This window comes from Geotrypetes seraphini, chromosome 19 (genome assembly GCF_902459505.1).
Source record: "Geotrypetes seraphini chromosome 19, aGeoSer1.1, whole genome shotgun sequence".
NCBI lineage: Eukaryota > Metazoa > Chordata > Amphibia > Gymnophiona > Dermophiidae > Geotrypetes > Geotrypetes seraphini.
The window spans coordinates 23575346-23591643 of NC_047102.1; the positions used below are offsets into that span (position 1 = coordinate 23575346).

At 44.0% G+C, this 16298-nt stretch overlaps 1 protein-coding gene across 2 annotated transcripts in view; it reads left to right on the forward strand.

The window, feature by feature from the left end:
- The window catches only part of SPTY2D1 (SPT2 chromatin protein domain containing 1), a 120270-nt gene that overhangs the window by 65042 nt on the left and 38930 nt on the right, over positions 1 to 16298 (forward strand). The window contains exon 3 of one of the 2 annotated variants that reach the window (XM_033928057.1): positions 240 to 1934. In XM_033928057.1, coding sequence (XP_033783948.1) covers positions 240 to 1934 — 1695 coding nt within the window. The remainder of the gene's footprint in view (positions 1 to 239; positions 1935 to 16298) is intronic. The other variant, XM_033928058.1, reaches the window with a different exon arrangement.

Here is a 16298-nt window from a genome sequence, read left to right on the forward strand (position 1 = left end):
TGAGCTATCCCCATTGGTCTCTGGATTCATCTTCTGCGTCTAAAGGAAAGAAAATTAACAGGTAAGAACATAATTTTTCCATCCTTCCCACTGTTTTGTTTATTTCATCATTTTTATTTTTAGCCTTTTTAGTTATTATAAATCACCATAATGCTGTTTGGTAAATGACAGTATAACATAAATAAATAGTAATGTTCCATACTTTTTCTCTGATTTTGGTCCCGTTTTATATTTTGCAGGCCTGGAAGAAAAAAGAAAGAAAGAGCAGCTCTTAGCAAAACGTAAAGAATTAAATCATGATCGGAAGGCAAGAGCCATGGCTTCTAGGACAAAGGACAACTTCCAGGGCTACAACGGTATCCCCATAGAAGAGAAGCCCAGGAAGCGCCGTTCTCGTAAAGAAATAGAACAAGAATTAAGTCAGGGCACAGAAGAGGAGTACCTGACAGCGGAAGAACTATATGAGTACTCTCAGACTGATTCTGACTTTCAAGAACTTGATGGATATGAGGAGGAAGAGGAACCCCCCAAAGAAGTTCCAAAACAAAGGGCAGAGAAAAAGGCTCCTTCGCAAATGAATTTTGAAGATTTACTGAAGCTAGCAGAAGTAAAGCAGTTTGAACCTGTGGAAATCAAAGTAGTGAAGAAAACAGAAGAAAGGCCTATGACTGCAGAGGAATTGAAGGAAAAAGAGTTTTTGGAACGGAAAAACAAAAGATCACTCTATGAGCGAGAGAGAGGGAAAATGGAAAACGTCAAGGCTGTACCTCTGGTGATGTCTTCAAAACAAATGTCTTCACAGAAAGATACACAAAATATAACAAACTCCAAAAGCTCAGTGTACAAGCATTCCTTAACAAAAGGTGGTTTGACTGGCACAGAGAAAACATTAAAAGGACCTGGGTCTAATGAAAAATATTCACATTTAAATTCCTCAGGGAGTAGCAATAAGAAATCTGATTTCAGCAGGGTTGAGAAATCTGATTTCAGCAGGGTTGAAAAATCTGGGACAAGCCTGAAGCCTTCAACTTCAAGGGCATCTGAAAATGGATCTGTGAAATTGTTACATAAGGGAGATCACAGTAAAAAAAAATCTGCTGCTCTGTCTACAAAATCAGAAGTTGTACGTATTCCTCCTGAAATAATGGCCAGTCCAAGTTCTGTTCAACCTGGCAAGTATTCAAGTACAGGATCAGGAAAACCAAGTAATAATTCTGTAAGAGAGCGCACAGGTTCCCTTTCTGTCTCTGGGAAAGAACAATCAGGGGGCAGCCAGAGCTCTGCCCCTGGAAGGGACCGGCCAAATATACTTTCTGTCCCTGAAAAGAATAGCCAAGGCAATGTCCTCAAGAGGTCAGGGAATGGCTCAAGCTCTGCCCCTGGCAGAGATCAAAACTCACACTGTGTCTCTGGAAAGGACCGACCAAGGGGCAGCTTGTATTCTGTCTCTGGAAAGGACCGGCCAGGGGGCAGCTTGGGTTCTGTCTCTGGAAAGGACCGGCCAGGGGGCAGCTTGGGTTCTGTCTCTGGAAAGGACCGGCCAGGGGGCAGCTTGGGTTTTGTCTCTGGAAAGGACCGGCCAGGGGGCAGCTTGGGTTCTGTGTCTGGAAAGGACCGGCCAGGGGGAAGCTTGGGTTCTGTGTTTGGAAAGGACCGGCCAGGGGGCAGCTTGGGTTCTGTGTCTGGAAAGGACCGGCCAGGGGGCTGCTTGGGTTCTATGTCTGGAAAGGACCGGCCAGGGGGCAGCTTGGGTTCTGTCTCCGGGAGGCCAGTCACGGTTTCTGGATGGTCAAATATCAACACAGGAATAAAGCCTGGACTACCGGTAGCACCAAAGCCAAAATGCACTGTTGTGTCAGAAACTATATCATCCAAAAATCTAATCACAAGGCCTAGCATTGGACAGATGAATGAAAGAAGGCCAGCACCACCAGGTATGATATGTGTTAGAGTTTTAATTATAACAGTTGTGTATTAGATGATTGCATTCTGTATGCACTTCTATTCTGTGATGAAAAACATCTTAAGCCTCGAGATGTTTTCTTCTGATGAGCAGTTTCTGTGTACTGTGTACCTTCTTCCAAAAATTCATGAGTATTGTAAAACCTCCAAGTAGACCAAATATTTTGGCCAGCGACTTCATGCCAGAACTTGTTTTATCCCAGGACAAGCAGGCAGCTATTCTCACATATGGGTGGCGTCATCAACGGAGCCCCGATGCGGAAGCCTCGCAAGCAGACTTGCTTGTAGAAACTAGAAGTTTCGAGTCAGCTGCAACGCACATGCGCGAGTGCCTTCCTGCCCAGTACAGGGCGCGTCTCATCAGTTCTCAGTTTTCCGCAGAGCCGAGAAGTCCCTCTTTGACTCTCTACGTTGGGGTTGACTCACTCTTTTACTTACTTCGTGCCTTCTCTCACTGTGGTTTGTGTTATTTTTCTTCACGAATCGCTGTATTTAATTTAGTGGCTGTTTTTCCTCCTATGTCCTGGCCAACAACAGGCTTCAAGAAGTATAGCCAGTGTCAGCATGCGATTTCTCTCACGGACCCACACAGTAGGTGCCTCAAGTGCCTTGGGCCAGACCATCACCCGAAGTCGTGCGAGCGCTGTGCTATTCTTCAACCTCGAGCCCTTAAATGTCAGCTGCTTTCAGTGGAGAAGCTCTTCAGGATGGACTCGACCACTTCCTCGACTCCGAAGCTGACCTCGGTCTCACCTTCGACCTCGGTTCCTCCTGCCTCCTCTGCTTCGACCTTGAGCCTCATCAGACCTTCTTTGTTTGCAGTGACTCTTTCCTCGACGACGTTTGCTGTATCTTCCCCTGTATTCTCAGGTCAGATAGCTCAGCAGAAAGTTCCAGCGGTGGTGCTTAAGGTGCCTAAGACTTCAAGTCGAAGCACATTTCCTCTGCCTCTGTGGAACCTCCAGCCAAAGCAGGTGGTCCGGTTTCAGATGCGGATCCATCCTTGCCAGCTTCTTTCCAGACCATGTTAGAGCAGCAATTCATTCAGTTTCTTACTAATATGGGACCGAAGCTTGTTACTCTAATCCAGCCTGGGCATTCTGCATACTCCCGCGAGGTTGAGCATCTTCCTATGCCTCAGACTGAGACTACACACTCTGCGAGTGTCTGGTCTGACATCTATGCACGTAAAGCAAGGAGCACATTCTTTGCAAGTGCCTCGACAGGAATCCTCACACTCCATACAAGGAGCAGAGTCTTTGGGAGTGCATCGAGGTTCCTCCATCAAGCCTCTGGAGATTAGATCCACAGCTTCCAGCCCCATCCATTCCTTGGTGCCATCGAACTTCGAGATCTGCTTCCAAGCACCGGTATCACTGACGTTCGAGGCCTTCATCAAGGCATACTTCCCAGGCATAGCTCTTCTTTTGTAGATTTGATTTTTATTGATATATTATGTGCACATCCAGGTGGAGGGAGGGTGGATTTATTTTTAAATGATTCTCTGAATTCTTGTAAAATTAATGTATAGGTTTCTTAGTGCTTACTATCTCTTATGGATATGAAATGTATATCATAATGAGCTTTTTGAAGATTTGATTATTAAATTAAAAATTTATAATAGTTATGGAATAGTGTGGGGGGAGGGATATAGATTGATTTGTTTTTTGAAAGAGTATTAAGTGATGTCTTAAATATAAAATGTATTTAATTTGTATTGCACTTATTGAAAATATTGAAAATGAATAAAGAATTAAAAAAAAAACAACCAAAGAGCGTCCTTCAACTGAGCCTCGATCTATACCTTTCAATTCTACTAGACCACCGACTCCTCAATCGAGGTCTCCACTTCCAAACCTCGAGGACTCAGCGATTTCCATTGCTTCGTAAGGAGCCGCTCTGAGCAAAACGCCTCCGGTAAATAGGAGGAGGGTGTGCAGGCTTGGCAGGAGCTGGCTTAGGTCTGACAATAGAAGCAAAGGATTTTTCATGCTCAGACAATTTCTTGGTGGCTGCCTCAATAGATTCATTGAAGAGGTCATTGCCTGAACAAGGAATATTAACCAAGCGGTCCTGATGATTAGGATCCATGTCAATGGTATGAAGCCAAGCAAGGCGGTGCATTGCTACAGAGCAAGCAGCCGCCCTGGCAGACAACTCAAAGGCATCGTAAGAAGACTGAAGTAGATGTAATCTGAGTTGTGATAGAGAAGCTATGACTTCTTGAAATTCAAAGTGCTTTTGAGTATCTAAATAACTGATAAATTTAGGCAAAAGAACAATGAGGAACTCAAAATAAGTGATAAAATGAAAATTGTAATTAAGGACTTTAGAGGACATCATGGCATTTTAATAGATGTGATGTCCAAATTTGTGCATAGTTTTCCCTTCCCTTCCAGGAGGAACAGTAGCATATACCTTGGAAGGATGGGACCTCTTCAAGGATGACTCCACAAGTAGGGATTGGTGAGATAATTGTGAATTCTCAAATCCTTTGCAATGGAGAGTTTTATATCTAGAGTCCAATTTGCCTAGAACACCTGGAATTGCACAAGGAGTCTTCAGGCATCTGGTAAAGAAGTCTGAGACAAAAGCTTGTGAAGAAGAAGCTTAAGTGGCTCTGCCGGAGGTTGAGGAAGATGAATGACTTTGAGATACTCCTTAGAGTATTTGGAACCAGCATCCAATTGAAGGTCCAAGTCTAAAGCCATCTGACGAAGAAAAGAGAAGAAAGATAGCTGATCCAGTAGTGCCTTGCCTCGAGAAGGACTTGAGGCTGTCGAGGCAGCCTGGGTCGAAGTTGAAGCTTCGGCCGGAAAAAAGGCATCAAAAGAATAGAGAGACCCCTCCTCTTAAGAAACAGCAGAAGCAACAGAAACCTCAACCTTCTGCTGCACCTAAGGCTACACAGCCTTTTTGACTGTTTAAAACAGAGCATAACCTCTACTGTTCTGTTTCTATCCTGTCTTCCCCCCATAGGAGGTCACCTCCATCATTTTTATCACCGATGGGAGACAATTACATCCGACCTCTGGGTGCTGTCAATCATCAGCGAAGGATATTCTCTTCATTTCACTCAGGTTCCACCAGAGCTTCCTCCAAGAGAGTATCCTTCCAGTCCATCCAAGACTGCCCTTCTTCTTCAGGACACTCAGGCTCTGCTTCGTCTCCATGCCATCGAACCAGTTTCTTTGGAACAGCAGAACAGGGGGTTTTGCTCCCATTTTTTTCTTGTTCCAAAAAGGACGGGCGATCTGTGACCCATTCTGGATCTCAGGGCTCTCAACAAATTTTTAGTCGAAGAAAAATTTTGAATGTTATCCCTGGCTTCCCTTTATCCCCTTCTAGATCAGAACGACTGGTTATGCTCTCTGGATCTCAAGGAGACATACACTCATTCCCATTCATCCTTCCGTCAATATTTCAAATTTCAGGTTATCAATACAGAGTGTTGCCCTTTGGCCTGGCTTCCTCGTCCAGAGTATTCATCAAGTGCCTGGTAGTAGTAGCAGCAGCTCTAAGGAACCATGGTCTTCAGGTTTTTCTCTACCTAGATGACTGGCTCATCAAAGATTCAACATCTCAGGGGATTATTGTAGCGACCCAACGGACTACGTGGTTCCTACAGAGTTTGGGATTCGAAATCACTTTTCCCAAATCACAACCTCTACCCTCTCAGAATCTACAATTCATCTGAGCTGTTCTGGACACTATCCAATTCAGAGCATTCCTTCTGCAACAATGTCTGGAAGCTCTCCTTCAGCTCTGTCATACAGTGTCTTCCCGCTCCTCCATCTCAGCAAAATACATGATGGTACTACTGGGTCACATGGCCTCCACAGTACACGTGACTCCTTTTGCCAGACTTCACCTCAGAATTCCTCAGTGGACCCTGGCATCTCAGTGGACGCAGGTTTGCGACCCTCTTTCTCGAAACATTGCAGTCACTCCTTCATTGAGCCAGTCTCTCCGCTGGTGGATGCTCTCTTCCAATCTTTCCAGAGGCTTGCTATTTCAAACGGCCCCTCATCAGAAGGTCCTTGCAACAGATTCCTTGACCTACGCTTGGGGCACTAATCTCGATGGTCTCCGTACTCAAGGCCACTGGACCAGTATGGATCATCTGTGTCACATCAATCTGTTGGAACTCAGAGCGATCTTCAAGGCTCTCGATGCTTTTCAACATCATCTTCACAACCAGGTAGTCCTCATTCGGATGGACAACCAAGTCGCCATGTACTATGTCAACAAACAGGGAGGGACGGGATCTTCCTCCCTTTGTCAAGAAGCTCTGAAGGTTTGGAACTGGGCAATCTGCCACAACACCTTCCTCAAAGCTGTCTACATCCAAGGGGCGAAAAATTGCTTGGTGGACAACTTGAGTTGTCTTCTGCAACCTCACGAATGGACACTCCATTCCTCACCTCTTCATCACATTTTTTTCACAGTGGGGAATGCCTCGGATCTCTTTACAGCTCCCCACAACCACAAACTGCCTCAGTTCTGCTCCAGGATATATTCTCCTTATCGCCTCGAGGCAGATGTTTTTCTTCTGGAATGGACGAATCTCTTCCGGTATGCATTCCCTCCATTTCTCATGCCACCATGATTCTGATTGCTCCTCAGTGGATGAGACAACCTTGGTACTCCCTTCTACTTCAACTCAGCAGCAGGGAGCCATACCTTCTACCAGCTTTTCCATCTCTGCTTACACAAAGTCAGGGATCTCTGACGGCTTGGTATCTCTCAACATAACTCCTCTTCAGTTTTCTCAACCTGTAAGAGACATTTTAGAGGCTTCTAGGAAGCCTACCACTAGACAGTGCTATCACCTAAAATGGACTACGTGGTGTTTTTCTCACAATAAGGTACCTCAACATTCCTCTTTATCTTCTGTTTTAGACTACCTTTTGCATTTATCCACCTGTGGCCTCAAGTCTACATCGATCCGAGTCCATCTCAGTGCAATTGCTGCTTTCCATCAGCCTATTGAAGGAAAACCCCTTTCTGCTCATCCAGTGGTTTCCAGATTCATGAAAGGACTTTTTAATGTTAAACCTCCTCTCAAATCGCCTCCAGTTGTTTGGAACCTCAATGTTGTTCTTACTCAATTGATGAAGCCTCCATTTGAACCAATGGCTCATCTGAAGTATCTCGCTTGGGAAGTGGTGTTTCTCATTGCCCTCACTTCTGCTCGAAGAGATAGTGAGCTGCAAGCTTTAGTTGCTGATCCACCTTTCACTGTGTTCCAGCATGAAAAGGTGATTCTCTGTACTCATCCTAAATTCCTACCTAAAGTGGTTTCGGAATTTCATCTCAACCAATCTATTATTCTTCCAGTGTTCTTTCCAAAGCCTCATTCTCATCCTGGAGAATCAGCTCTTCATACTCTGGACTGTAAACGTGCTTTGGCCTTCTATTTGGAATGCATCAAACCACACAGAACTGCTCCTCAACATTTTGTCTCCTTCGATCCAAATAAGTTGGGACCTCCTATCTCTAAGTGTACCATCTCCAACTGGATGGCTGCTTGTATCTCCTTCTGCTATGTCCTGACTGGATTACCCCTACAGAGTAGAGTCACAGCCCATAAGGTCAGAGCAATGGATATTGGAGGCAGAGCTTACCCAAGATGGCGGTCTGAGGTATCTGCGGAGATGCCATTGCGCTTGTGGTGAAGGTTTCCTAAAGTGCTATGTTGAAAAGGAAATCGAAAATATTGGTATTTCCCGTTGAGACAGCAGCACCATTGAGCCCGATGGATCTCTTCGTCAATCGTGGCTCACGAACCCCACAAACCGGAGGTTTCTACGGCTGGAGAGAGTGCGCAAGCTGAGGCGCGGTATCTCCTTTGAGGCTGCCATCCTATCTCTGGATGAACGAAGTCTGCCTAGCTGTCCCATTGCGATGGAGGAGTCATTTTTTGACGTGTCGGCTCGGGATGCTCTTTTGCTGTCCTCTCTGAGCGGGAGGACCGACCCTGGAAGGGGGAAGGAGGAGCTTTCAAGATCACAGTAAGCTCAAGGAGAGTCTTCAAGCACTCAGGAGGCTACAGGTATTTTGGGAGCCCAAGAAGTTTCTTTGATACCTGAGGTGGTCATTGATACTGTGGGCACAGCAGGGAATCCTGGAATTGAGATTGTTCCCTTACAAAGGCCTAAGGTAAATTACCATGGAATCCATATGGGAGGCCATATCAAATATGCAAACTTCACTGGGGAGTCAAATTCAACAATTATCGTCACGCTGTACTACTGTTCTTTCAGAAAATTTGGAACTCAAAAATAAAGTATCAAGTTTGGAGAATAAAACATGTGACATTGAGACTAAAGTAAAAACTTTGGAAGTACAAGCTCTGACTTGGGTCAAGGACAATGCTAGTTTGCACTTTAAACAAGAAATGCTGGAAAACTCTGTTAGGAGAAGTAATCTCTGGATTATTAATTTTCTGAAAGTACAACCTATAACTGCCCTAGCTATGTTTAAAAGATATTTATCTGAAATTTTGAAGGTACCTGAAACCTCTTACCCACCTCTCTCAAAAATATATTACCTTCCAACGAGAGTTAAATCTCAAAATCCAAATCAGCAGAATTTATCTGTTGATAGTTTGGATTTCTACACAAACAGCAAAAAAGGAACAATAATAGTTATTAATACAGTTTCAAAAATGGCGTTTAGAATCCAAAAGTAGAGTAAAATAACTCAGCATAGGGAAAAACCCTTTTATAAACTTTCATAGAATCAATCATTGCACCATCTTGTTAGAATAAATGATTTTTAAATAACTTCATAGATTCATAAGTAATTCTTAAATCTCCATAATGTGGGGTCCCTATGTTATTTCTGGGAGATTTTAATTCTATTTTGGATCCTGTATTGGATTCCACTAGGGGGGACCTACGTTCGTCAGGTAGGTCAGATAATGGGCTGCATGCATGGATGAATGCTTTAGATTTGGTGGATGTCTGGAGAACCTTGCATCCTAGTGAAAAAGATTACACGCATACTTCTAGAGCGCATGATTCCTCATCTAGGATTGATTTTATTTTTCTTTCCCGTTTTTTCTTTTCTGAGGTCCATAACTCCGAGATAGGTGCACTGGTCATTTCTGACCACACCCCGGTGTGGATGGATGTGAATCTGGCAGGAGGCACCCAGGGTGGAGGGGGACGATGGCGGTTTCCGGTGTCCTTGTATTTGGACCCTGATTTTAAAGTGTATCTCGAGAACCAGTGGCAGGAGTACCTAGAGTTTAATGGTGGACATATGGAGGAGGGGTGTCTTTTTTGGGAGGCCGCAAAGGCGGTGCTCCGTGGTGCTGTGTTGGCCTATTGTGCTCGCCGGAAGAAACTAATGGCAGCCAAGATCTTGGCCCTCGAGCGTAGGGTTCGGGAGAGTAGGCATTTGGCCCTTCATTCCCCCACGGGGTCCCATAAGCGGGAATTTCAGATGGTACATTCAGCGCTCCATGCTCTTTTACATGAACGAGCCCAAAAATCTCTTTTTTATTACAAGTATAGATTGCACTGTTTTGGCAACAAGCCGGGCAGAATGTTGGCTCAGTTGACTAGGGCGCGGAGGGGATCCTCCTCTATTACCTCTCTTAGAGATCCGGGGGGGCGACTGGTTACGGCTCAATCTAACTTGGAACGGCTTTTTGTCTCCTTTTATAGATCTCTTTATTCAGCGGAGGTGGTGGATAAGGATGTCTCGATTCAGAACTATCTAGATTCTCTCCCCTTACCTCGACTCTCAGAGACGGACAGCGAGACCCTGGCCTCCCCTATCACTCGGGAGGAGGTTTTAGGGGTAATAAAGTCTCTCCCTCTTTGTAAATCCCCGGGTCCGGACGGTTATAGTGGGGAGTTCTATCGTCTTTTGCAGGGGTATGTGGCTGATCCGCTGAGAAGATACTTTCAGCAGTCTGTGGAAGGGGGACATTTTCCTGCGGGATCCAATCGGGCGTTGATTATGGTCCTGCCTAAACCGGGTAAGGACCCTCTTTTGGTGGAGTCGTATCGTCCTATTTCGCTCCTCAATGTTGACTTGAAAATATTGGCCCGGATTCTGGCAAATCGATTGGCCCCGTTGGTTCCTTCGTTGGTAGGGGTGGACCAAGCGGGCTTTGTGAAGGGGCGACAGGCGGGCCATAATGTTCGTAAGCTCTTGATTGCTTTGGCCCATTGTGATTCTAGGAAGCAGCCTGCCCTGGCTATTAGTTTTGACTCCGAAAAGGCCTTTGATTGGGTTGAGTGGGCCTTTCTTTTCCCGTTGTTACACCGATATGGGGTGGATGGGTTTTTTATGGGGGCTATCCGGACCTTGTATTCTAGTCCTGAGGCGGCTGTGCTGGTTAATGGGCGGACATCTCCAATTTTTTCTTTACAGCGGGGTACTAGGCAGGGCTGCCCCTTGTCCCCCCTGCTTTATATTTTATTTTTGGAACCCCTATTATTGTGTATCCGTACTCATCCCCTGCTTGTGGGTGTGGAGGTCGGGGGTTCCTCCCTGCGATGCATGGCTTTTGCGGATGATATCATAGTTCTGATTACGGATCCGGTTTCGCATCTCTCTCTTTTGTTGGAATTGTTTAGTAACTTTGGGGAGCTCTCGGGCCTCAAACTTAATGTGTCTAAATCTGAGGCACTACCTATTCACCTACATGTTTCTCATCTCTGGTCTGACTTCCCCTTGAAAGAGGCCTCTTTACAGGTGAAATATTTGGGTGTTTTTATACCTTCCTCTTTAGCGCGCCTTTATGAGATAAATGTCAGGCCCATGCTTCGCCGATCCATTGAGAGTCTCCGCCTGTGGGGTGATCTACCGGTCTCACTGGCTGGTCGTATCTTTTTATATAATATGATGGTGGTACCTCGGTGGTTATATCTGTTGCAGACTTTACCGATCTGGCTACGCCGGGCGGACATGGAGGAATTATATAGTGCCCTGAGGCTGTTTTTGTGGCGGGGATGGCGACCTCGACTACCCTTGCGTGTCTTGATGCTACCGGAGGCGCAGGGGGGTTTTGGTCTGTTAGACCTACGAGCATATAATCTGGCGTGTGGTCTGAGATTAGTTCGAGATTGGTGTCTGGAGAGCTCCTCTTTTTTGACTTATTCGGTGGAAAGGGATTTTCTATATCCGGTTTCGGGATTGTTTCTGTTACACGCACCCTCGGCCCAGTTGGAACTTTCTCAGCGAGGGCATGTAGTTTGGGCTTATATGAGACTCATCTGGAAATTGCTCTGTAAGCATCTAGGGATTAATTATGGGGCTTCTCCTATGTTGCCTTTTGTGGGAAATCTCCAATTTAGCCCAGGTAGTGATAATCAAGTTTTTCGGCTTTGGCATGCACGGGGGATCCGTAGGGTGGGGGATGTTCTTGATGATCATGGGGCCCTTCTCTCTTCTACTGGATTGGCGTCCTTATATGGGTTAGACCAAGTGGATGTCTTTAGCTATATGCAACTTAGCCATTATGTGCTTAGTCTTGGGGGAACCGCACGGTGTGCCTCGGTGGCGAAGAGTCTGGGACAAAGTCTGGCCTTGTGGGAAGATTCAGCTCCGCGCCTGCGTTATTATGTCACTGAGCTGCAGATGCCGTTGTCGACTGAGCGGGCTGATTTGCTGGCTGGGGCATGGAGCGCTGACTTAGGATGCACTATCACGTCCCCATTACTTACTCATTGTTTTGTTTTTTTGCGTACTCTTTCCTGTAATATGCTATACAGGGAACAGGATTATAAATTCCTTCAGAGAATGTTTATCTCTCCTCAAAGGGCTTATCGTGCTGGCTTTGCGGAGCATGCACGCTGTCCTAAATGCCTTGCGTGTCCAGCTACCTTGGGACATATGTTTTGGCATTGCCCCCTAATACAGGCTTTTTGGAAGCGAGTGTGGAATTTTTTGTCCTCACTATCTCTCCTCCTGCCCGTGTGTACCCCGGATATTGCTCTTTTCTATGCTGGAGCGGCTCTCTCTAGATGTTCTGGAGGGCAGAAGTTACTGGCGTTTAAAGCTATGCTCTTGGCTAAGAAGGCCATTTTGATATTCTGGCGGGTTCCACATGCACCCTCTTTTTCTCAGTGGCGATTGTCTCTTTACGAGTTAGCGCTTGTAGAGCGTAGGATGGTGGGGACCCGTGATGAGAGCAGATGGACTAAATTTCAGGATGTATGGGAGGGATACTGGTTGTCCCTTTCACATAGGGAGAGGAGTACGCTGCTAAATAGTTAATCTTCTGGCTTGCGTTGATAATGTGGGGGGGTTCGTATGCTATTTCCCCTAGCGCTGGGTATGATCGGTTTCTTGTAGCGGCATCCTTCCTAATATATTTTACTCCTTTTCTTTTGTCTTTGTTTCTTTCTTTATCTTTTTCTTTTCTCTCCTTGAGATGGTTTATACACCATACGGGTCTGGGTTAGGAAGAGGAGGATGGGGGGTAGGGTGGGGGGTCTGGATGGGGGGGCAGATGGGGGTTATTGTAAAACAATGTATTGGGCTTTGTGGACTTCTGTTCACCTGCATTTGTGGGTACTTTAGATGTGTTTATCTTTTGGCTTTATGGATTTGTATCTGTTTTGTGTTGTATTATGTTCTGTTGCCTTTGCCCAATAAAGAAATATTATATATATAAAAAAAAAATCTCCATAATGTGAAAATAAAGTCCAAAGTTTTGTGAAAAGCTAATATAAGTAAACAGACTTAGTTTCAATGTCTCTGCAGCGGTGACCCAGCGGGGTTCTGACGCGTTTCGCCGTCCTGGCTTCCTCAGAGAACCCGCTAATGCTGTGTGTGACAGACTTGTCAGTTGGGTACCTAATTCAAAAGGGAAAATTTTGGATTTGACACAGTTTCTAGAGAGTTCTGATACAGAGATTCAGGTCCCCGCTACATTAATAGTACAGTTCACAATTGATTCAGATAACTACTCTTACTCTCAAAAATCTCCCTATTAAAGCTGTACCTTTTTGATTGCAAATTTATTTATCACCAGCATATCAGCACAGTGGTCCAATGTTGCTTTTATCGGCTGCTTATGATTAAAACTCTAGCAAAACTATTAGAGCCTGCGTCTTTGAATATTCTTATCCATTCACTGATCATTTCTTGCCCTTCTTAAGGGCATCACAAAAAAAAGAAATAAACAGACTTCAAATGGTTCAAAATACTGCAGTAAAAGTTCTATTTAACACAAAGAAGTATGATCACGTTGCACCTCTTTTGTCCAAAACTCATTGGTTACCTATAGAGCAGGGGTCTCAAAGTCCCTCCTTGAGGGCTGCAATCCAGTCAGGTTTTCAGGATTTCCCCAATGAATATGCATGAGATCTATGTGCATGCACTGCTTTCAATGCACATTCATTGGGGAAATCCTGAAAACCTGACTCGATTGCGGCCCTCAAGGAGGGACTTTGAGATCCCTGCTATAGAGCATAGGATTAGTTATAAAATTCTACTACTAATCTTTAAAATGGAAGCAAATAGCCAACCAGAATTTATTAACAACTTACTTATACCTAATAACCAATCTAGGACCCTACGTTCTACCGCACACAATCTTCTAACTGTTCCCTCATTGAAACACATTAGTACAATGAGGAACATGATCTTTTCTATAAGTGCTCCTTTTCTTTGGAACAGTATTCCTAACTACTTGTGGGATAATACATCATTGATAAAATTTAAGGAAATGCTAAAGACATTCTTATTCCACGATGCCTTTGCAACCTAAATTGTCCTTTAAAGTGTTTTCTTTTCTCTCTAACAATTGGAGTTCCTATCCCTTCTTTCCTCTTGTTCCTGTTTGTCTTTATCCTTGAATTGTTCTTCTCCCTTGGTCTGTTTTAAGATTAAATTACACTTAAATACCATTATACTTAAATACCAACCATAACCAACATTGAAATCAACGTAATCAACTACCCCATACAAACCACCCTAAAAATGCTAGGAATAACTATCGACAGATGCTGCACCATGCAACCCCAAATCAATAAAACAATACAAAAGTCATTCTTAGTCATGAGAAACTTAAGACAAGTTCAGAAATTCTTCAAGAAAACTCAATTCCAGCTCATAGTTCAGTCCTTAATACTAGGCCTACTTGACTACTGTAATATCCTCTACCTCCCATGCCCTACAACCATAACAAAACAACTACAAACTATCCAAAACACAGCACTAAGACTCATCTACTCATTAAAGAAACATGATCACATTACAGAAGCATATCTCCAATCGCACTGGCTTCCGATCCCAGCAAGAATACAATTTAAATTCTACTGCCTACTATTTAAGACTTTATACGGAGACAGTCCAAACTACCTGAATAACCGCCTCATCCACAACACCGCAACCAGACATAGGAAAACTCATACCCCATTCTCATACCCCCCAATTAAGGAGGTCAAACGGAAAAAAACTATATGATGACCTCCTGGCCACTCAAACAGCCAAACTAGACAACCAAATCGCCAATCTACTGATGGCATCCCTCGACTACAAGACTTTTAGAAAAGAAATAAAGACCATACTCTTCAAGAAAACTCTGAAAAAAGAAATACCGCAAGTCTCAAACTCCACCTCTCACTAAAGCCAATTACCCCAAACAAATAACCTTACCCATTTCTTACTCTTTTTGAAAATGACCAATTTTTTTTTTTTTTTTTGTAAGTTCTAGGATAATTCTTTTGTAATCCGCCTTGAACTGCAAGGTAATGGCGGAATAGAAATCCCTAATGTAATGTAATATTTTATTATGACATGTTTGTACACCGCCTAGAAGTCTTGAGTATGGCGGTATATTAAATTTTAAATAAACTTGAAACTTGATTAGATGCTTAAGCATAAAAATGTTCCATTTATGACAAATATAATAAGGATGTACCCTGATGTATCTCGTTCAACCCAGAGAAGAAGAAAGCAATTTCTAATATTGAGACCTCGGGCTGTACAGTTAGGGGCAACCTTTGTCCTAAGATATCCCTGTAAGTGTTATGACATTTGGGGGGAATAGATATGTATTCTATGATCCACAGCAGCTATCTAAGTTTATCTCTGATAAAGAGTCTTCATGAGCTTCTCTGCTCTCAAGCTAGCTCTAAAAAAAGTTGTTCAAGAGCAGTCAGATGCCTCTTTAGTTTGCCTGATACTTAGTTTCTTGGTTGCTTTATTTCAGTTTTTTTCTCCAGCTTCGTCTCTAAAGTTGTGGACTAATAATACGTGGACTGATATCCTTTAAGCAATTAGGAATTTTGATTTAATTTCAGTTTACATTGTATGTTTGCTTTTATTGACTTGTAATTATTGTCAATTGTTAAAATTATAAATAAATAAAAAAGGTCAGAGCAATGGCAGCTTCAGTAGCTTTCCTCAGATCTACACCTATTTGAGGAAATTTGCAAGGCTGCTACTTGGTCCTCAGTTCATACTTTCACTTCTCACTATTGTCTGGATGTTTTCTCCAGACGGTATGGCCATTTTGGCCAGACAGTATTACAAAATTCTCCTAAATTGCCAACACTCCCACCATCCCATTCTGGTTAGCTTGGAGGTCACCCATATGTGAGAATAGGCTGCCTGCTTGTCCTGGGATAAAGCACAAGATCCTCGACCTGGTACTCACCAACGGGGAAAGCGTCTCAGAGGTCTCAGTAGGAGATACGCTAGCCTCCAGCGACCACAACATAGTATGGTTCAACCTTAGGAAAGGCTTCCCTAGATCAAACACGAAAACAAAGGTACTCAATTTCCAGGGCACAGACTTCGCACGCATGGGAGATTTCGTCCATCGGACACTGCAGGACCAAGCGGAGACCGATGATGTAGAAGCTAAGTGGTTAACACTGAAATCAACCATATATGAAGCAACTAGCCGCTTCATAAAATCAGTAAATAAACAACAAAGAAACAATAAACTCCAATGGTTCACTGTGGAGATCTCGCACCTCATTAAGGAGAAGAAAAAAGCGTTTCGGAGAAAAGAGAGGCAAAGGTAGAATATAGGACCAAGTCTACAGCGGTCAAAATGGCAGTTAGGGAAGCAAAACTTAGAGTGGAAGAAATTCTGGCAAAAAACATTAAAAAGGGGGACAAATCCTTCTTCAAGTATATTAGTGACAGAAAAAGGAATACAGGCGGGATAGTACGCCTTAGAAGACCGGACAGAAGTTACGTGGAAGCAGATTCCGATAAAGCCGAACTACTGAATGAATACTTCTGCTCAGTCTTCACCTGTGAGGCACCGGGACACGGTCCGCAGTTGAAGGCAACACAAAGCACAGAAAACCGTTTCAGAATTTTGACTTCACACCAGGTGAAGTTTACAGTGA